The 22,648-nt window shown below is 42.7% G+C and overlaps 1 protein-coding gene across 8 annotated transcripts in view; it reads right to left on the bottom strand.

The window, feature by feature from the left end:
* Window positions 1-22,648, bottom strand: part of SEMA5A (semaphorin 5A) — a 479,512-nt gene that overhangs the window by 99,286 nt on the left and 357,578 nt on the right. For all 8 annotated transcript variants that reach the window (XR_013445480.1, XR_013445478.1, XR_013445479.1 and 5 more), the window contains one exon: window positions 15,331-15,538. Coding sequence is in view for 5 of the 8 variants with exons in the window: in XM_036104506.2 (XP_035960399.2) it covers window positions 15,331-15,538 (208 nt within the window). In the remaining 3 variants the exon portion in view is untranslated. The remainder of the gene's footprint in view (window positions 1-15,330; window positions 15,539-22,648) is intronic.

The raw sequence follows: 22,648 nt of genomic DNA on the forward strand, positions 1-22,648 counted from the left end.
CATTTCTGGGCTCTCTATTCTGTTCCATTGATCTATGTGTCTGTTTTTGTGCCAGTACCACACTGTCTTGATGATGACAGCTTTGTAGTAGAGCTGGAAGTCCGGAATTGTGATGCCGCCAGCTTTGCTTTTCTTTTTCAACATTCCTCTGGCTATGCGGGGTCTTTTCTGGTTCCATACAAATTTGAGGATTATTTGTTCCATTTCTTTGAAGAAAGTGGATGGTATTTTGATGGGGATTGCATTGAATGTGTAGATTGCTCTAGGTAGGATTGACATCTTCACAATATTTGTTCTTCCAATCCATGAGCATGGAACGTTTTTCCATTTCTTTGTGTCTTCCTCAATTTCTTTCATGAGTATTTTATAGTTTTCTGAGTACAGATCCTTTGCCTCTTTGGTTAGATTTATTCCTAGGTATCTTATGGTTTTGGGTGCAATTGTAAATGGGATCGACTCCTTAATTTCTCTTTCTTCTGACTTGTTGTTGGTGTATAGGAATGCCACTGACTTCTGTGCATTGATTTTATATCCTGCCACTTGACTGAATTCCTGTATGAGTTCTAGCAGTTTTGGGGTGGAGTCTTTGGGATTTTCCACATAAAGTATCATATCATCTGCAAAGAGTGAGAGTTTGACTTCTTCTTTGCCAATTTGGATGCCTTTGATTTCTTTTTGTTGTCTGATTGCTGTGGCTAGGACTTCCAATACTATGTTGAATAGCAGTGGTGATAGTGGACATCCCTGCCGTGTTCCTGACCTTAGGGGGAAAGCTCTCAGTTTTTCCCCATTGAGAATGATATTTGCTGTAGGTTTTTCATAGATGGCTTTTATGATATTGAGGTATGTACCCTCTATCCCTATACTCTGAAGAGTTTTGATCAAGAAAGGATGCTGTACTTTGTCAAATGCTTTTTCTGCATCTATTGAGAGGATCATATGATTCTTGTTCTTTCTTTTGTTAATGTATTGTATCACGTTGATTGATTTGTGGATGTTGAACCAACCTTGCAGCCCAGGGATAAATCCCACTTGGTCGTGGTGAATAATCCTTTTAATGTACTGTTGGATCCTATTGGCTAGTATTTTGGTGAGAATTTTTGCATCCATGTTCATCAGGGATATTGGTCTGTAATTCTCCTTTTTGATGGGGTCTTTGTCTGGTTTTGGGATCAAGGTAATGCTGGCCTCATAAAATGAGTTTGGAAGTTTTCCTTCCATTTCTATTTTTTGGAACAGTTTCAGAAGGATAGGTATTAATTCTTCTTGAAATGTTTGGTAGAATTCCCCTGGGAAGCCATCTGGCCCTGGGCTTTTGTGTTTTGGGAGATTTTTGATGACTGCTTCTCTTTCCTTAGTGGTTATAGGTCTGTTCAGGTTTTCTATTTCTTCCTGGTTCAGTTTTGGTAGTTGATACATCTCTAGGAATGCATCCATTACTTCCAGGTTATCTAATTTGCTGGCATAGAGTTGCTCATAATATGTTCTTATAATTGTTTGTATTTCTTTGGTGTTGGTTGTGATTTCTCCTCTTTCATTCATGATTTTGTTGATTTGGGTCATTTCTCTTTTCTTTTTCATAAGTCTGGCCAGGGGCTTATCAATCTTGTTAATTCTTTCAAAGAACCAGCTCCTAGTTTCGTTGATCTGTTCTACTGTTCTTTTGGTTTCTATTTCATTGATTTCTGCTCTGATCTTTATTATTTCTCTTCTCCTGCTGGGTTTAGGCTTTATTTGCTGTTCTTTCTCCAGCTCCTTTAAGTGTAGGGTTAGGTTGTGTACTTGAGACCTTTCTTGTTTCTTGAGAAAGGCTTGTATTGCTATATACTTTCCTCTTAGGACTGCCTTTGCTGTATCCCAAAGATTTTGAATAGTTGTGTTTTCATTTTCATTGGTTTCCATGAATTTTTTTAATTCTTCTTTAATTTCCTGGTTGACGCATTCATTCTTCAGTAGGATGCTCTTTAGCCTCCATATATTTGAGTTCTTTCCGACTTTCCTCTTGTGATTGAGTTCTAGTTTCAAAGCATTGTGGTCTGAAAATATGCAGGGGATGATCCCAATCTTCTGGTACCGGTTGAGACCTGATTTATGACCTAGGATGTGATCTATTCTGGAGAATGTTCCATGGGCACTAGAGAAGAATGTGTATTCCGTTGCTTTGGGATGGAATGTTCTGAATATGTCTGTGAAGTCCATTTGGTCCAGTGTGTCATTTAAAGTCTTTATTTCCTTGTTGATCTTTTGCTTAGATGATCTGTCCATTTCAGTGAGGGGGGTGTTAAAGTCCCCCACTATTATTGTATTGTTGTCAATGTGTTTCTTTGCTTTTGTTATTAATTGCCTTATATAATTGGCTGCTCCCATGTTAGGGCCATAGATATTTACAATTGTTAGATCTTCTTGTTGGATAGACCCTTTAAGTATGATATAGTGTCCTTCCTCATCTCTTATTACAGTCTTTGGTTTAAAATCTAATTTGTCTGATATAAGGATTGCCACCCCAGCTTTCTTTTGGTGTCCATTAGCATGGTAAATGGTTTTCCACCCCCTCACTTTCAATCTGGGGATGTCTTTGGGTCTAAAATGAGTCTCTTGCAGACAGCATATCGATGGGTCTTGTTTTTTAATCCAATCTGATAGCCTGTGTCTTTTGATTGGGGCATTTAGCCCATTTACATTCAGGGTAACTATTGAAAGATAGGAATTTAGTGCCATTGTATTGCCTGTAAAGTGACTGTTACTGTATATTGTTTGTGTTCCTTTCTGGTCTATGTTGCTTTTAGGCTCTCTCTTTGCTTAGAGGACCCCTTTCAAGATTTCTTGTAGGGCTGGTTTCGTGTTTGCAAATTCCTTTAGTTTTTGTTTGTCCTGGAAGCTTTTTATCTCTCCTTCAATTTTCAATGACAGCCTAGCTGGATATAGTATTCTTGGCTGCATATTTTTCTCATTTAGTGCTCTGAATATGTCCTGCCAATCCTTTCTGGCCTGCCAGGTCTCTGTGGATAGGTCTGTTGCCAATCTAATGTTTCTACCATTGTAGGTTACATATCTCTTCTCCCGAGCTGCTTTCAGGATTTTCTCTTTGTCTCTGAGACTCGTAAGTTTTACTATTAGATGTCGGGGTGTTGACCTATTTTTATTGATTTTGAGAGGGGTTCTCTGTGCCTCCTGGATTTTGATGCCTGTTTCCTTCCCCAAATTAGGGAAGTTCTCTGCTATAATTTGCTCCATTATACCTTCTGCCCCTCTCTCTCTTTCTTCTTCTTCTGGGATCCCAATTATTCTAATGTTGTTTCGTCTTATGGTATCGTTTATCTCTCGAATTCTGCCCTCGTGATCCAGTAGTTGTTTATCTCTCTTTTTCTCAGCTTCTTTATTTTCCATCATTTGGTCTTCTATCTCACTGATTCTTTCTTCTGCCTCATTTATCCTAGCAGTTAGCGCCCCCATATTTGATTGCACCTCATTAATAGCCTTTTTGATTTCTACTTGGTTAGATTTTAGTTCTTTTACTTCTCCAGAAAGGGTTTCTCTAATAACTTCCATGCTTTTTTCAAGCCCAGCTAGTATCTTTAAAGTGATGATTCTGAACTCTAGATCTGACATCGTACTAATGTCCGTATTGAGTAGGTCCCTGGCAGTCGGTACTACCTCTTGTTCTTTTTGTTGAGGTGATTTTTTCCGTCTTGTCATTTTGTGCAGAGGAGAATAGATTAATGAGAGAACAAAATGCTAGCAGGGTAACAACATCCCCAGAAAATATACTCTAAACAAATCAGAAAAGACCTGAAGCAGTGGGAAAAGAAAGGGAAAGAGAGAAAAAAGAAAAGGAAAGAAAAAAAGAAAAAAGAAAAAGATAAAGATAAAAACAAACAAAAGCAGAACAAAACAAAATAAAACAAAAACAGAATGTGATCAAATATGATCAGGCTGGTTTATAGATCAGTGCCACACACTAGATTTTGGGTGTATTTTGGTCTGTTAAAAGAAAGTCCCTCCCAAAATTTTAAAGAAAGAAAAACTTATATATGTACAAAAATAAGGGTTGATATGATGAAGGGATGGAATATGACTGTAAAGATGGAAATTATAAAAAATTTTAAAAAAGGATTTGATAAGTTGTTTGAAAAAAGAAAGAAGAGGATTAAAAAAAAAAAAGAAAGAAAAAAGGGAGAGAATGTGATCAGGCAGGGGAGTAGAAAAAAACCATACACTAGAGATTTAGAGTATATTTTGATCTGTTAGAAGAAACTATCTCAAGATTTTAAAGAGAGAACAACTTATATACATATATGCCAAAAATACGGGTAACTACTATGAAGGGATAGAATATGACTTTAAAAATGAAAAATAAAAATTTTTTTTTTAAAAAAAGGGATTGATAAGATGTTGGTTGAAAAAGGGAAAAAGAAAAATTCAAAAAAAAAAGAAAAAAAGAAAAAAGAAAAAAAGACAGTTAAAAAAAATAATTAACTTTGAAAGACTAAAGAATCATGGTAAAAAAGCCATGAATTCTATGTGCAGTATTCCCCTAGCGCTGGAGTTCTGCCGTTCTCACTGATCGGTAAACTTGGTCTTGGCTGGCTGTTCTCGCTGATCTTCTGGGGGAGGGGCCTGTTGCCGTGGTTCCCAAATGTCTTTGCCGGAGGCAAAATTAACCCGCCCTTGCCGTCCGGGCTGAGTAATCTGCTCGGGTTTGCTCTCTGGAGCTTTTGTTCCCTGCAAGCTTTCCGTACAGCTTTGGAGGCGGAGAGTGAAAATGGCGGCCTCCCAGTCTCCGCCCCGGCGGAGCCGAGAACTCGGGGTCCCGCTCCTCAGCGAGCCCCCAGAGAAAAGCAGTCAGTCACTCCCGTCTCCCCGGTCTCCGGCCGCACTCCGTGCTCACCCGGCCTGTGACCGCGCCTTTCTATCTGGCACCCGACCCCGGGTGGAGTCTCCAAACCCAGCAGATCCCCGCGGTGCGCTCCCGCACCTCTCCTCCCCGGGGAGGAAGGTGAGTGTCCCCGGATCTGCCGCTTGTTGGGTCCCCGCTGGAGGAGCAGTGGCCCGACTGTGCCGCGGATCACGGTTTATAGCAACCCCGAGCTGAGAGCCCGCGCCTGGGCTCCGTCTCTGCAGCCGGCTTCCCCGCTCCGATCCCTGGGAGCTCTGCCGCACTCAGGCACCCCCGGTCTTCCTGTGACCCCGAGGGTCCTGAGACCACACTGTCCCGAGGGTTCCACCCCCCACTTCGCCACCAGAGTGACGTCCCTCAGCGGAGCAGACTCTAAAAGTCCCGATTTTGTGCCCCGCGGCTCTATCACTTGCCAGAAGCGGCCGACGGAGGCCCCTCCCCCGCCGTCTATCCTCCCGAATATCGCCTCGTATTCACTTCTCCGCACGTCCTACCTTCCAGAAAGTGGTCGCTTTTCTGTTCAGAGAGTTGTTGCTATTCTTTTCTTCGATCTCCTGTTGAGTTTGTAGGTGTTCAGAATGGTTTGATCCCTATCCAGCTGAATTCCTGAGAGGAGACGAAATCCAGGTCTCCTACTCCTCCGCCATCTTGCTCCCAGCCTGAGCTGCTTTTACACGAGGCATTTTCACCCGAGCCGGAGACGCGTCGCCTTCTGAACTGTACGAACTTCCCGCCGCTTTCTAAATCAGCTTATTTTTGATCTTAAGAATTTTTGCCATATTAAGAAAATGCATTCATTAAACATGGGATTTTAAGTTTTTCAATCATTCATTCATTCGGGGCATACTTAGGAGCACCTGCCATGAACTAAACTGAAAACAGTGGGGGTGCCATGAACAGCAAAGCAGACACAGGCACTGTACCCACAGAACCTACCCTTTAGCAAAGGAAATAAACACTGATCAATAGCAACAACCATTTCCAAAGGAATAACCCAAAGAGGGAAACCCTGTTTGGATGGATGAGTCTGGGGTCAGGAAATACCCAAGGAGCAGCATTTAAACTGGGATCAGTGAGATAAAGAGAAGTGATCCATTTGACATGGCTTAGGAAAAACAGAACATTTGGTAGCAAGATGGACATGAGGAGGGCACTTAGGTAGGAGGGAACTTGGGGAGTTTAAAGGATGAGATAAATGGCGGCCAGACTCTGGTTGAAGTTTGAAGAGGAATGGGCAGAGCCCTGGAGCCCAGTTCAAGATTTAGGGTTTCCTAATAAGTGCTGTAAACTTTAAAATACTGTGCAAAAACTATGCGTCTATTTACTTAACATATTTCTACTATCATCATGATAGTAGTGGGATAGACGTATTTCTGTTCATGAATGATCTTTGCCTTAATTCCCAACATGATCTGAGATGTCTTATTCCTAATGACCAATGTCACTCTATACTTCAGAATCTGCTTTTATTTTAAGATTTGCATTAAAAACACTGTCTTACAAGAAATAAGACTGAAAAAATTCTAATGAGACAGTAAAGTGCTTGAGGAATGCATTGTAAGACATCCACACGTCCTTTAGTTGGTGAATCCACCCGAAACGTGTATTTTCTTCAGTTTCTGCTCCCATGAAACTGCCATGGGTTCTTTGTTTAAGGAGGCAATGTGACAGACCACAGCACATTCTATTAAGTGGTGCGAATTATTTTAACTGCACATTTGGATAGATTCACAATGATGTTTTGGACTACCTGGCAGGATGCCATGTGTTGAAGATACCAAGACCAGGAATGAACTTTCAGTCTTGTGAGGGAGGAAGAATATGTTCATGAATGTTGCCTGCCAACATAAGGAGGGCTAACTATTAAGTGAGAAGCTCAGACAATGGTGTGACAGGAGTCAGAGGAGGGAGAGGTAGACCAGAAGGGTTCCAAGGAAGATGCCATGCATAAGCTGGCTTCTGAATGAAGCTGGAGTTTAGCTGAGTGAGAGGAGCATCCTGGTCATGAAGGCCCCAGGAAGGATGAGAGAGTCATGTGCCTGAGGCATGATCAGGATGATGAGCAGAGCAGCATGGCTGGCTGAGGTTTCCTTAAGATTCTTAGGAAGCATACTGATGTGAATAAAATGTTGGAGTTTTGCTTAGGCAAGAAAAATCTGGCGGTGGTGGACAGCATGTATCAAGTTGTGAAATCTACTAGAAGATTAATTTATAATTCCCAAGAAAAACCAAGATACAGCTACAATGTAATGGCATTTTTAAATTTAGGACACATGCCAAGTAAACAAAGATATAATTACTAGTAAAAATACATGTTTATACTCATTATGCATCAATTGCTAAAGGCATTTAATAGTAATTCATGTTACATGTTATGATTTGTAGATGAAATGAGTGATCTAGAATTTCAATTAGTCGCTAACTTTAATACATTAAAAACTATTCACTATCGGCTTATCATTAAATGACATTGATTAAATACAATGAGAATTTTTTATATTTAAATTTGCTTTTAATATTCAATTAGGAATATTTGATATGTATTGCCAGTAATACTAAGCAAGTGTTTTTTCATTAAAATCTTATTAGGTGGATATATCACTCAAATTTTCCTGAAAAATCTGTTTGAAAACTGAACAAGACTGACAACATATTATGAAGCATTTTGGGAAAATTGATAGTAAAAAAGAAATAGTTAAAAGAGTAGAGAATATTTGATATAAGCAAAAGAAAAGCGCTCTCTGAAATCTAGCAATTGTGATCAACTTGGGACATCAGCTTTGGTTTCTGACATGACACAGACAATCCCACTTCCCACACTCGTCACACACAGAACACTGAGCTGCTTATCTTACCCTCCCAGTGGATCTCAATCATCGTGAAATTTGTCTTTTAACAAACATACTGTCTTTCTGGAGAGGCCAAGTCTGCCCCCAGGATGAAACTCTCCAAGGAAGGCAGTTTTGTTCTCAGGGATCAAAACCAGGACAAAGAAGACACAGGGAATATCAGTGACTCAACATGAGCCCTTCACAGCTCAGGGATGCTGAAGTAATTGCTGCGAGAAAGGACCAGAAAACGCTGCATCCAAGTGCCCAAGAAGGAAAGAAAAGAATCCCTGGTCACTTCATTCAGGAAAAAGCCTGCACTGCTGGTATTCTATGTTCTCTACTCTACAAAATAGAGGTAATGGAAGGTCCATAGTCTCCTCTCCTCCCCTGCCAATCAGAGAAAAATGAAGACACAATTACTCTCTGCCTTGTTGACAGAATGCAGTCAGGGTAGAGTCTCACAAACTGCCAGAAAATTTATTTGCCAGACAGACCAAAGCCAGGTACATAATATAATACAAGGAGCACAGTCTGGCCCTGTACCTCTCAGATAAAGTGAAGTGCTTTAAAGGCAGAAAAGCAAATTCTTGACAGGTCCAGACTGATTGGTCCAGAGGCAACATGAAGTATATCTCAACAAAGAAGGCAAAGCACATATACAAGAGCTATTTGAATTTTTCCTCTTTTCTCTCTTCTCCTTTCTCTCTCTCTTTGTTCCTTTCTTCCTTTCTTCCTTCCTTTCTTCCTTCCTTCCTTCCTTTCTCCTTCCTTCCTTCCTTCTTTTCTTATGTTTGATTTTTATATAATTCCATTTGGGACACAGAGAAATTTTGAAACTAAGCCTTCAACAGAGTGTGCAAGGAGTGAAGAAATACCATTCACCAGCAATGCCAACTCAGCAGGATGTACATGAGCTGGCTATACCACTGAAGCAGGAAGGGAAAGGAACCATCTTCTACTGAATTCTTTTTATGTGCCAGACCCATTATGTACCCTGACTTTGTGCTTCCAGTAACACATTGTGCTTCCAATAACAAACAAGTGGTTTGCTTACAATCACATACCAAGTAAAAGCTTATCTAGGATCCACATGAATCCGAAGCTCATGATCTTTCCATATGCAAGCAGTTTTGCAGAATCATTAATTCATTGGATTATGCTGCAAATAAAAATCTTAAGGGAAGGTTGGTGGATAAAAGCCAAGGTGCTGCTGGCCAGGATAACTCAGGAGCAAGGATCTGGAGCTGAGAACACCGCTGCAGCCCAAGCTTACCCATGGAGTTCTCCATGTAGCTTTAAACTGGGGAGTGCAAACGCAGGAAGCCTGTGGAATAGACACTAAATAGTGAAACTTCACATTGTGAGCTCTCTGGTTGTCTCTCTGCTCTCTCAAACTCAACTGAAGTACAAAAGGTTGGTAATGACACTGATTATCCGACTTTATCCAAGTGACTAGAACACAGATTGCCACTTAGGAAACAGAAACATGCTCTTTGAGGAAACTGAACAGAAAGCTGAACCCAAAACTGTTGGCTGGCTAATGCATCACCAAGGAAAGCTGAGAGCCTATACTAGTAGATTTGACCTATGGAATATTTTTAGTGCACTGGCTTGTTCTTAGAAATTGTGCTCTCCATGGCTACGGTAATATGATTACATTGAAGCATTTGACCAAGAGGGGTGCCTGGGTGACTTAGTTAAGTGTCCAACTCTTGGTTTTGGCTAAGGTCAGGATCTCAGGGTGTTGGGATTGAGCCCTGTGTCAGGCTCCATGCTCAGCAGGGAGTTTGCTTGAAGATTCTCTCCCTCTGTCCCTCTTCCCACTCACTCTCTTGCTCTCTCTCTTAAATAAATAAATCATTAAAAAAATATTTGATCAAGAAAGAGAAGAAAAAATATGTACTCATAATCCCATGGTTGCAGAAGCCGCCCATGGCATCTCTACAAGATGGTGTTCACATATGTTCTTTGCTTTTATGGTGTATGTGAATCAAAATATGTGTTTATATCTTTGCCAAAGATGGATCTGCCATGAAGCTAAGGAAGCTTAAACTTCTTTACTTCATGATTCGTGAAGGACCTGAGATTGGTCTTAGTCATTTTGTATTCAAAATTTTGATATTCTTCTCCTTAGCAAGACCCCCTACCAAATTGTATAAGCTTCAGACCCCACAAAATCTGCATTTCTCCCTATTACAGAAAAAACAGTAGTATGATTTATGTTTCTTAAATTACTAGTCAAGTTTATGTATGTTCATCTTCGAACCTATCACATTTCAACTGTTCATTTTCCAACCTACCCAGGACCTGGGGGTATTAACCTATGATTTCACTAAAAAATAGTATTTCAGCGAAGCCCCTCTTACACTGTGCTTTTCATAGTAGTAATTAGATGTTGGTGAATGTAATTTGTCTTTTCCTCCTATTTCTTAAAATTATAATGATAGCATACACATACTGCTGTTCTGCTTTTTGCTTTTTTCAGTTACTATCATATCATGCATATGTCTTCGTAGTCATCATTTATTGCCTTCAGAATAATCCACAGAGTGAATACTCTGTTATATGTTATAATATGTTATTATAACCTGGTGATTAATTCTCTGACTATTAGAAATTTAAGATGGGAACACTGGTCGTGATTCAAATATAGCTTAAAAAATAACTGGACAGGGATGTCAGGCTGGAAGATTAGGTCCTAGTACAGTATAGGATCAGATTTTAATGATAAATTGATTTTGGGATAAAGTCTAAGGTAACTCTAAGGTCCTTTGGCTCAAATCCACAATAGATATTCAGGAGATTTTATTCATGCCAGAATTACTCATTAGACTCTGAGCCCCATGAAGACAGGGTCAGGGATGCCTCATCCGTCATCCTACACTCAGGGGCTCGCTTTGTGCTTGGCACATATTAAGATCAATAAATATATTATGAATGAATTAACTAAGGAAAAGTCACAGTATTTAGAAGCTAATCCAAAGTCAATGCAAATAAAAACTCAAGACATTGAGATTTGGAAAATATCAAATTCATTTTGAAGGGAGAATATTTACTTTGTAAACTGAGTATACGTCAAAATTCCTTCCAAATGTTTATGTGATTCATAACTGAATGGCTAAAGTTGTCTTGCTGGAAGCTGGAAGACCTTATGGGGATCCTGTGATTTCTCTCTATACATTGCATTTCTCCCACCAGGCAGATGCTGTCTGTAGATGATATTTAACTAATAAAGGTGCCGACATATTAACTCCATGTTTTGAAACTTTGCTCTTTCAAGCAATAAATGTTCTGCAGTAACCTAATCTCCATACTAATTTTCTTAATGAGTGCTAATTTCTTTAACTAAATGGCATTATTACAAACTAAATGAATTAAGAATGGCTAGACATCCATTCACAAATGGAGCCAATCTCTTAACGGTTCCATCTTTCCCTCCAGTTTTATAAAGCAAAACTTAAAAGACATGTCTCTTCTGTTTCATATGTAGACTATGATTCTTCCAGATTCCAGCTTTTCTTCTCTCCCCAATTAGTTCTTATAATAAAGCAAAAATGAAACAACAAACACCTAAAGCCCAGGGGCATTAGATCATTTAGCTACACTTTTCTCTAAAGAGAGTTTTATTGATTCGTGAGAATTTAGGTTTACTTTATAGATCATGAAGTAAAAAAGCAGAGAGAGGAAAGGTAGTGTCCATTTGTAAATCTGATAAATGTTTATTGACCCTGTCTTGGGCTGGGCACCATGCTGGAAGTTGCAAAGATCTGGAAAGACAATGCCCAGATTTTGGCTCATGGTCTGATGGGCTGAATGAAACGTGGCCTGGCAAGCAGTGCTCAGAATTCTAGTTTCTGTTCTAGGCCTGATGATTCTCAGGACATTCTCTCTCCGATTCATACCAATCCCACATCTGGGCCTGTCAAGATGCCCACGTACCTCAAAATTCAGTAAGTGGCTATTCACTTTATGAAACAAATACATATATATGGTAAATAAGTCCTGGAGTACAAAAGGAGATACAAGAAAAGGAAAAGTTTCTCTTGCACTTTACACCCCCAGAGGTAACCATCCATTCTCATGAGTTGGATTTATCATTCACATACTTTTCCCATGCTATTCATGAAAGAGTTATGCCAAAAAAATGCTAAAATTAAAACAAAATATTTTCAGTCATTTTCTGAGGTCAAACGTGATTAAAATGTATTTTTTAAATATTGTTCTTCCAAAATAATTTTGTGAGGGAAATGGCTACGTCTAGTTAAAAACACAGTGCTGTCTGTCACAAGTTAAGATGTGTGCACAGCATGAGACACACACATAAGCACTTTTTTCAGCCTCCCCTGAGGTTCCAGGATCATCTCCAGAACTGCAGAATAACCAAGAGGGTATGAAACCTCCTTCTGGGGTGTTGGGTGTAGCCTGGAAGCAAGCATAATGAAGAGGAAATAATGGGAAGAGGCCATGGCTAGTCATCAGTGGACACAACCGACTTCTGCCTGTCCTCGGGCTCACCAACTCTGGCTCTCAGAGACGCACGCGGTCAGGGTCATGGTGCAGCTCGTCCCTGCTGACACCTGACCACTGGGCTGATGTCCTCACTGTCCCAGGGGCGGCACAGTGAACCAAAGACAAAGGCTGGGCCTTGGGGTCAGAGCTCCAGCCCTGAACCTGGGTTTCATATTGCACAAGGTATGTGACCTTGGGCAGGATCCAAACATCTGAGCCCCCATCTCCTCATCTAAAAATGACCTTGACTTGACCCTCAGGGTGTAGTGGTGACAAGAAATCATGGTAAGAACTAGCACAGAGCCCGACATGTAAAAGAAACTCATGGGACTATATCGACTGTTATCATTTATAAACATCTTAATAGACATCAAACTGTGCATGGCCTTTGAAAAATGGATACTAAAAAAATTTTTTTTTAAATGTGAATATGATTTGGGGAAGGAGACAGGTACTTTAGTTAAGCTCAGTTTCTCTTGTTAACATTATAAAACTCATTTATAAAATTGATTTTTCTTTTTTCTTTTTTTTTTTTAAAGATTTTATATATTTATTTGACACAGAGAGACAGCAAGAGAGGGAATTCAAGCAGGGGGACTGTGAGAGGGAGAAACAGGCTCCCCACTGAGCAGGGAGCCCGATGCGGGGCTCGATCCCAGGACCCTGGGATCATGACCTGAGCCGAAGGCAGACACTTAATGACTGAGCCACCCAGGCACCCCTAAAATCGATTTTTCTAATAGGGAATGAAATTACTTATATTCTACTATGGAAAGTATATTTAACAAAGAAATTACTGCTCAGTTGTTAATTGTTATCCTGTTCCTTTGAAATTGCTTTTGTCAAAAAAAAAAATCTTTCCCCATAATTCATCAAAAAAAATCTGGTCATATAGATATTAGTTTCTGAAAAATGGATCCTTTTCTCCAGTTAGTGTTAATGAGGGAGGTTTTCTTGTCTTTCTATAGGAAGGGGATGCCAAAGAAACGTAACGGAAAGAATCCACAGAAATGCTTGGGTTTAAGTCTTCAGATTTTCTTTTCTCAGATGGAATACTTGCGAGTCAAACACAATCGAACCCTTTCTGAGTGTGGGGATGCAGAAGACCACAGTCTCTCAGTTTACAATAAAGCTCTAATCTCTTGAGGCTTTTCTCCAAGCGGTCGGACAAGTAAACAGCAGGGAGATTCAGCTCTGGATATAACTGTATAATCTTCTCCTCCCAGGAGCATGATGAAAACAGACAAGTGGCCTCATTCTCCTTGCAGGAAAAAGGGGGAACTGGGAATGCCTCCCGGGCTGCCGTGCCTGGTGGCGGCCGGCGCCCGTGGTGTGTTGGTTGGGCTCCACGTGCCGCCGTGCAGGAGATGAGGTGGGCGCCATGACACCTCGCTTCCCCGACCTGACGCGGGCGTTAGCCTTTCCCGTCACACTCACAGGACCCGGGCTATTGTAACCCCGACTCAACGTACCATGGAAAGTACCATGGAAAGGATAAACTGCCTCCTGCTTTGCAAGCCACGAACTCTCATTCTGGCCCCAGACACACCCCACATAAAGCACAGGCCTATGTCTTCCTGCGTGTTATCCTGTGTCACGCCCCCCAAAATCCATTACAACTCAGAGCTCACTGGGCTGTGGTTGGAAGATCGGGGCCCTTCCAGGGGCATTCCAGCTTGTGACATGCTTGTTGGCAAGACCCCGAGTCTCCCTGTCACCCACTGACCATCAGCAACTGGGCAGAATCATTCCTGCACTAGGTCAGTCTTGGAGGGAACAAAAATCAGAACAAATTTCAAGCAGCCATTGGTTACCTTTAGGAAAAAGGTGTTATATAAAAGATAGTTGCTGATAAATACCACTCTTTGTTGTTATTGCTCACCACAGCATCATTGTTAGGGAGAAAGTCCCTTACGTTATTCCTCAACACCCTGATACCAAAGGACCAAAGGAGGCAGCATATGATACACTTCACTGTCTAGAATTATCTAGAAAGGAATATTGCAATAATTTTTATTATACATAAAAACTTTCCTTCTATAAGAGAATGCCCACTTTGCAGAGTGCTTTAAATTTTAAACTATATGCATTATCCCATTTGACTCTACAGCAATTCGCATGTATTAGATGAAAAGTGAGGTCTAAAATACTTTAGTGACCAGGTCGAGAAATAGCACATGCAGCCTGTCATGTGACTGCCAGTCTCTGAGCCCCGAAGCTTGTGCGATGGAGCACCTTGTTTGAGAAAGAATGACCTGTGAATGGTATCTGTGAGTGATATACCCAAAGAGTCCATTTCCGTACCAAATCTGCCCTTATGCACCGCCTTGGAGGATGGAGTTACTGAGATCACCGATCCCTAAGAACGTTTGAGATTATGATTTCCCCAAGGGCAATCTTTTGTTGGGGGTCACAGCACTTAGGCAATATTCCAACATTCAAGTGCTGGTCAAGTTTATAGTGTGCACAGTACTTTTCAGTTTCCTGAGCACCTGGGCCTGCGTTTTCCCAAACTGAGCTGTGAAGGCCACTGTGGTCCATGGTGGACACCCCATGGCCAATGAGAATTGAGGAGGGTTGAGGGAAGGTGATGGCACTTGGGGTTCCCTGCACCTGCAGGGCTTCCTTGTTCCTCACTCCTCCCAGGCCCGTAGGGTTCCGGAGCCTCAGAAGAGAGGCAGTGTCCCAAGAGAGATGGTGCTGAGGACAGTACCGTGAGGACTGTCCCGGAGAGGGGATGCCACATCTCTCCATCTCAGGGGATTAGCTCTGGGCAGAGATGATGCGCTTCACATTACTCTCTGCCTGCTCTGTACCTATATTACATATATTCCTATAAAAATAAACTTGTACAGATGAATGCAGGAACACCAAATATCAGCATTATTGCTGAGTGTTATCCTGCACGGAAGAGTTTATTTTAACGCTGACAACTGTTTACAGATGTCATAACGTGGTTCCTCCCCTGCAGACCCTGGCGGGTTATTCCCCAACATGGGAAATGAGTTTGCATCAAAGTCTGCATCCTGGGATGCAGGGCTCACAAGAATGTTAAAGTCCTGATAATGCCATAAACCGCCGGGGCTGCCCTACCTGCGTGTGCGGTAGAACAGGCATCTCTTCAGTGGGACCTTGGCCACGTGCTCCTGCAGGCCCACAAACAGGACACTCTGGCTGTGGAGAATCTGCAGGCTCCTGATGGGCTCCCCCCGCCGTTCAGGGAAGAGCTCGATTTCTTCCAGCAAACAGCTGCCGGCAGCCGGAGCCAGGGGTGCCCGCACTTTTTTAATGGTGCCGTAATCTGTGAGGGCAACAGGGAAGGAAGAAAAGGGAAATAAGGTGAGCGGGTCTCTCCAGCCACTCCTCCCCTAAGCAGCCGTGCTTCTCCAGCCTGGTGCACACAGAATCATCTGAGGAGCTTTTAAAAAATGCTGACACCCGAATCCCACCCCAGGCCTGTTCAATGGTCAGTGCTGCGGGTGGGGCAGGTGCCAACAGCTGGTACAGGGCTAGCACGTAGCTGGTGACAAGAACCTCTCAGCCACCATGTGCCTCACCCAGTTCCAGGTCCAGACACCCAGAGCTCAGGAAAGCTTCCTGAGGTTCCAAGTAGCCAGCCTGGAGCCATCCCAGGGAAAACATCAGATGAGAGGAGTCTTCAGGAGACTCTTTTGGATTCCTAGTGTCAGAAAGAGGTGCTGACCTTGCCACCCGTCCAGGGCAGACACCGTGTGATGGGCAACCGCAGGTATGCAGGACAGCAAAGGATGCACCTTCTCCTTCCTGCCTCGGAAGTTCATCCTTCGTTGTCTCTCTTTCTCCTTTGTCTAGAACGCCTCCTTCCTCTTTCTCTCTAATGCATGATCTTTGGGATGCCCTTCTCTGTCTCAAAGTCCCAAATTCTTCTCTCCTGCACAAGGGAACATCTGTTCCCAGCCTGGTCTCTTCCCTGCCCTTGGTTTTCCGCTCACCATGTGTTTGTGCTCACTTACTTATAAGCATGGCTATGAGCATGGCCTCTGAACCAGGCATCTCCTCGGCCTGGCTGGGGAGAGCACAGAGAAGAGTCCTCTCAGCCCGTGAGAGGCACAGCATGGCCAATGCCACGTGTCAGGGACACAGATATGAAACACACGCTAATGTCCCCGGTGCACTAGGGCGAGGCCCCTGCTGCCAGCCTACAAAGCCAGGGCAAGACACCAAACCCACTAGGAGCACCTCCTAAAGCCATCATCAAGCTCCCCTAATCAACCCATCAGGATCCCGAGTTTCAAAACATTATAATTCTCATCCTGTAAATACAGAGAATGAGGCCAAGGAGTTACTCCAAAACCAGAATTAAATCAAGAACCTTTGGCTTCGAGGCTTCCTATCAATCCATAAATCTCAAGAAGACTTTAGACAGGAACATGTTTCAGTTTTCCATGCCTAATGGAAGTCCTCAGAGACTTAGAATGTTTCATTTAAAGAGAAAAGTACATGTGCAGACATATATGATCCTGAATTTATTTTAAAAAGTATATCTGAACCACATCTCCAGTGAATACTTATTGATTATGAACTGACTTCATAATAATGTATGCAGTATTAGTAAACCATTGCTTAATTTTTATCTTGAGCTACCTGGATAAATGTGTTACTTTTGAGAAAGTTCAAGCATAAACGGATTTATGCTATATCCTGGGAAGATGAAAAATGTAGTGCCTGTCTTTGAGGAAAGAGTGTATGTGTTTTAGAGAGAGAGAGAGAGAGAGAGAGAGAAACAGCCTATACAGCAAGAAGCAGACATTCTAACAAATGAACATCTCACAGATTTAAGTGTGCAAGAAAATTTGTATGTCTTCACTACAAAAGTCAACCTAATTTGGACCTGGTGACCACAGTTCCCAGCTGGTGGGAAATTCAACTTCAGTGACTCGGGGGTCTTCCTGCCCTGCAGAGAGCCAAGCATCAACAAATATGCACAGCACCAAGCCATGATGGGGACAAGATGGAAGCTTCAGGGAAGGTGACTTCAGTGCGGATGGCTCAGTCACAACACCCTGACAGGAGGTTCCCACCAGCAGACGGAAGCGCCCGCCCTCCTGTGGAGCAGTGCCGCGCACGGAGCCCCTGGCCACCCTTTGGGACACCGTGACAACATCAGACATCGTCTGAGCCAGAGGACAGGAGGGGGAGCCAGGGACTGCCACCATCCAGTGGGCACCAAGGCTCGTATGAGGGCTTAAGTGAGAGACCCTTGCGATGAAACAAGGACATCTGAGAGCAATGCAGGGATGGGGGTGGGGGCAGGGCGGGGGCAGAGCAGATGGGAGTCCAGCGGGAAAATCGTCATCTTTGGACACTGTCACACTATATTCATGGGAGAGATGGGTTACAGAACAAAATGCTCTTCAACAGTTGAACAAAGACCTTGATGTTTAGTATTTAGATTGCTGAAGAATTGCTAGTCTGAGAAACCTACCCAAATGAATAATAGTTCAACTATCAACATGCTTACAAGCATGTCAAATTGTTAAACAACTGCAGGGAAAAACAAATTTTAAGAGATGTTTACTGACTTGATTTAAAAGAATAGCCATCATTGGTCAAAACATTTCTCTTTTTTTAAGATTTTATTTTATTTATTTGAGAGAGAGCACACGAGCAGGGGGAGCAGCAGAGGGAGAGGGAGAAGCAGGCTCCCCGCTGAGCAAGGGAGCCCGACACGGGGCTCGATCCCAGGACGCCGGGATCATGACCTGAGCTGAAGGCAGACGCTTAGCGACTCAGCCACCCAGGCGCCCCGGTCAAAACATTTCAATGCATATTTCTGCACACCATGTATCACTTTCCAGCAGACGGGCTCGAACACAACTGCGGGGCTGAGCATTTCAGACAACGGAACTTAGCATGGATTCGTGTGCTTGTCCACCATCCGTGCCTCTGCTGGGACTCCTTCACTCTCTGCAGTGTCTGGTCATGCGAGGAGCGTCTCAAAGCTCCCCCTGCCTTTGGCACCAGGACCAGCCCATGCGGACCCGAAGCGGCCTCTGTTTTGGTGAAGCTTTTCCTTCCCCAGCCCGTGCCTAGTTCTCATTCTGAGCTCACACCCTGCTGCCTTGGTGTAGAACACCTTCCTCACCTGGATGCCTCCAGAAGACTCGCTCTACTCCTGTGTCTGAAGAGAGCATCAGGACCCACATGTGACCACGCCACAGACCATCTACATGAGATGCCACCGTGGTCCCAAGTCACCCGAGGGCTCCCTCTCACCTCCACCTCTCTGCGCACCAGTCACAGGGGCACCTGCAGCTCCGAGAGCCCGGGAGGGCCCCAGCCCTGCACATATAGGCTCTCTGCCTGAAGGGGTCGCCCTGCCATCTTCCTCTGGCTGCTGCCCTTGTGTCCTTGTTCCGATAGCTGGGGGGGGGGGGTCTTCTCAATGCCCCTCTGCACACCCCCAGGTAGACACTTCCTCCCAGGGTGTCTGTGATGCCCAGGTCAGGGCGTTCTTTCACCATTCGTCTTTCACTCCCACTCTCTGCCCTCTCTTGGGGGCACAATTAGGTCTTGTTCTTTCCATCTCCAGGGCTTATTTTTCTTTTCATTTAAAAAAAATTTTTTTTAAAGATTTTATTTATCTGAGAGAGAGACAGAGAGAGAGAGAGGGAGCACTTGAGAGCATAAGCAGGGGAGGGGCAGATGGAGGGAGAGAAGCAGACTCCCCACTGAGCAGGGAGCCCAACATGGGACTCCATCCCAGGACTCTGGGATCATGACCTGAGCCGAAGACAGATGCTTAACCAACTGAGTCACCCAGGCTTCTTTTCATTTTTTAAGTGAATGAATGAGTATCTTGGTTGTATTCCAAAATTTTTTCTATTGAGGCATGGAACACTGTGTAAGTTTAAGGCCCACCGCTCGCTGACCTGATACATTTATCCATTGCAACATGATTAACACTGTAGCGCAGTGTCAGGTGACACTTCTATCCTGTCACATAATTTTGCTACAAACAGATACATTTTGAACTATGAAATAACCTTGGAATTCCAAGGAAACTATTTCTCCTTGGAATACATTAAAACAAAAGAAAAAGAAAGCCTGAGTTATCCTGCATTTCAGAAAAGAGAAGGGACAGGTTGAAGGAGCAACATTTCTGAATCCCACATTAACATGACACCGCTATTTTAAGCAGTTTAAGCAGGGACTCTATAATCCCCACAGCCACCACTGGCCTGGCAGGTGGCCAATTGACCTTTTATGCTCCCTCCTGTTACAGTGGAATATTCTCTCCTAGTTGCTTGACATATGGTGGAAACACTTGCCCTGGAACAAGGATCTGGCAAAGGCATTCATCTCTTTCCGTGGCAGAAAGGCAGAGCCTGGCCCATAGAAGAGATGAGTGGGCAAACATCGATTTTGTTCAAAAAACAGTAGGACCCTGGTCGGTCCCAGAGAGTGCTTAATTTTTTGTTGTTGTTTCTGCTTTATAACATTTATCAGAGTTTAATTACTCATTTACTTGTTTTGTGGCTTCTATGCTTGACCTGAAGCACCACGGGGACACACACTGTCAGTCCTGTGCTCTGATGTAGGCAGAGTGGTCACTGCGATGGGCCTGTGGAGATCAATAAACACACGCTGGGTGAGAGACCCAACGACGAGTGAGGACGAAAGGGAGAAAGAAGGAATGGGAACGGGAACGTCACTATCATCTGTGCACTTGCTAGGAAAAGTCCTGGTTAATATTTTTCCCATCATGGTCTTCAATGAGAGTTATGTGATCAGTCAGTGTGAAGGTAAAACAAGAAACACTCTTTCCCCACTATGCAGAGATGTCAGCGAAAAGTGTCATAAGCTAAATAGGAACAGAGAAAATAATTTTAATTGGTTTCATCTGATAAAATATTAACTCTGAAAATTTGCCATTAAAAATAAAACCATATAGGGCGCCTGGGTGGCTCAGATGGTTAAGCGTCTGCCTTCGGCTCAGGTCATGATCTCAGGGTCCTGGGATCGAGTCCCGCATCGGGCTCCCTGCTCCTTGGGAGCCTGCTTCTCCCTCTGCCTCTCTCTCTCTCTCTCTCTCTGTCTCTCATGAATAAATAAATAAAATCTTTTAAAAAAAAAATAAATAAATAAAATAAATAAATAAAACCATATATACCTCCCATACACTGGAAATTCAATACTCTACTCCAAGTGAGTTGCAGGGGGAAAAAACAAAAAACAGGAAAAAAAACATATGCCAGTGTCAAAAGTTCAGAAATAACAGAAGTAAAAGCAATGACTCATCGAAGTAGCAATTAGTAAGCGTTTACTGTGCACACACCAAAAGGACAGTGTGAAACCAAGAGCACTTGGACCACTACATGGAAGGAGGCTCAGGGGGGTATTGTTACACAGCAGCTTATGTTGTGGGAAGCCAGTGACTTTATTCTTCATGGTGATTGGTTATAATATTAGAATTTTCTTAAATAATAGGCAATTGGTTAGTGGTTACTAATATCAACCCTGGGACACAGCTCAAGTTTTTCTTACGATTTTCAGAGGCATAAGCAAGAAATGACCCAGGTCAAGTTAGCCTTGTAAAAGAAGCAGATTATGTTTTGTTTGCATGACTGACCTAGTTTTATCTGCTCAGGGACATTTCAAGATTAGTTTCCATTTGTTTTTGTTTTTTTTTATTTGTTTGTTTTTAACACAAGAATTACATACAAGTTTCTCAATTGTTCTTTAAAATTCTGATGATTAGCAAGAAAAGAAGAATTTGGCACTTTCTGTCAACTGTAGCTCAGGTTCCCAGGCGAACACAGACACACAGGACTGGTGCTGCTTTGGCACAAACGCTCGTTAACAGTTGCTTTTTCTTCAAAGTGTCAACTACTAAGTCTGTCATCGACACAAATTTGAGAGTCATATTTTGGTAGCTTATGTCTCCAATTGAAAACCAGGTGCATTGTGGGAAAGACAGAGCTACTGCAAGATTTTTAAGACCGATCAAAGCTGATAGTATGGTTGTTATTTGAAAGACATGAATAGTTGCAATCACATGGAAATTTCATTCTCTATTGTACTGAGTAACTTATACTGGCCTCATTTCAGCAGGACAAGCAGTTATGTTTATATCCTAGGGGGTTACCAGATTAAATAAAGGCTGTCCACTTAAATTTAAATTTTAGATAAACCATGAATAATTTTTTTAGTAGTAGTTATGTCCTAGTCAGTAGTATTCATATTTATCTGAAATTGAAATTTAATTGGACGGCCTGTGTTTTATTTGCTAAATCTGGCAACCCTATTACACCCACATTTCATCTGATCATCTCAGCAATCTAGTTAAGATGTAGCGAATACAGTTGACCCTTAATGAGCACGGGTTTGACCTGAGCAGGTTCACTTACACGTGGATTTTTTTTTTCAATAACTACAGTGCAATACTGTAAATGTATTTTCTCTTCCTTATGACTTTCTTTTTTTTTTTTAAGATTTTATTTATTTATTTGACAGAGAGAGACACAGCGAGAGAGGGAACACAAGCAGGGGGAGTGGGAGAGGGAGAAGCGGGCTTCCCGCAGAGCAGGGAGCCCGATGCGGGGCTCGATCCCAGGACCCCAGGGATCATGACCTGAGCTGAAGGCAGACACTTAACGACTGAGCCATCCAGGCACCCTCGATTTTCCTTTTTTTTAAAGATGTTATTTATTTACTTGACAGAGAGAGAAAGAGCAAGAGAGCACAAGCAGGGGGAGAGGGAGAGGCAGGCTCCCCACTGAGCAGGGATCCCTAAGTGGGGCTTGATCCCAGGACCCTGGGATCATGACCTGAGCCAAAGGCAGACCCTTCACCGACTGAGCCACCCAGACACCACGCTTATGATTTTCTTAGTAACATTTTCTTTTCCCTGGCTTACTTTATTGTAAGAATACAATATATCTTACATCTTACATAGAATATATGTTAATGACTGTCTATGTCATTGGTAAGACTTCCAGTCAACAGTAGGCTCTAAGTAGTTAAGTTTGTGGAGTCAAATATGCAGGTTGTCAAATGCGCAGGGTGTGGGCACCCTTAGCCCCTGGTAATCCAAGGGTCAAGTGTACATGCGCGATTATTCTCACTTCATAGATGAGAAAATTGAGTTTCAGAGAGAAGAAGAATTGATAAATCTTTCTGATAAGCTGCACTTTCCTGTAAGGGATCCAGACATGAAATAAGTGTTCGCTTCAATGTCAACGAATGGGGATCAAAGATTGTAACGAGGAATTCCGAAGTAACCAGTAATTTAAAAGCTATTGCTGAGGAAGCAGTGTCCTGCGTAGGAAGAGGTAAGCTTTACGGAAATTGTTGGCATTCTCTTTTTATCCCATGAACTCAGCTAGAAGTCATAAAACTTAACCAGTTGGGAGGTAACAAGAAGAAAGTC

The sequence above is a fragment of the Halichoerus grypus genome, chromosome 2 (assembly GCF_964656455.1).
Source record: "Halichoerus grypus chromosome 2, mHalGry1.hap1.1, whole genome shotgun sequence".
In the NCBI taxonomy this organism is placed as follows: Eukaryota; Metazoa; Chordata; class Mammalia; order Carnivora; family Phocidae; genus Halichoerus; species Halichoerus grypus.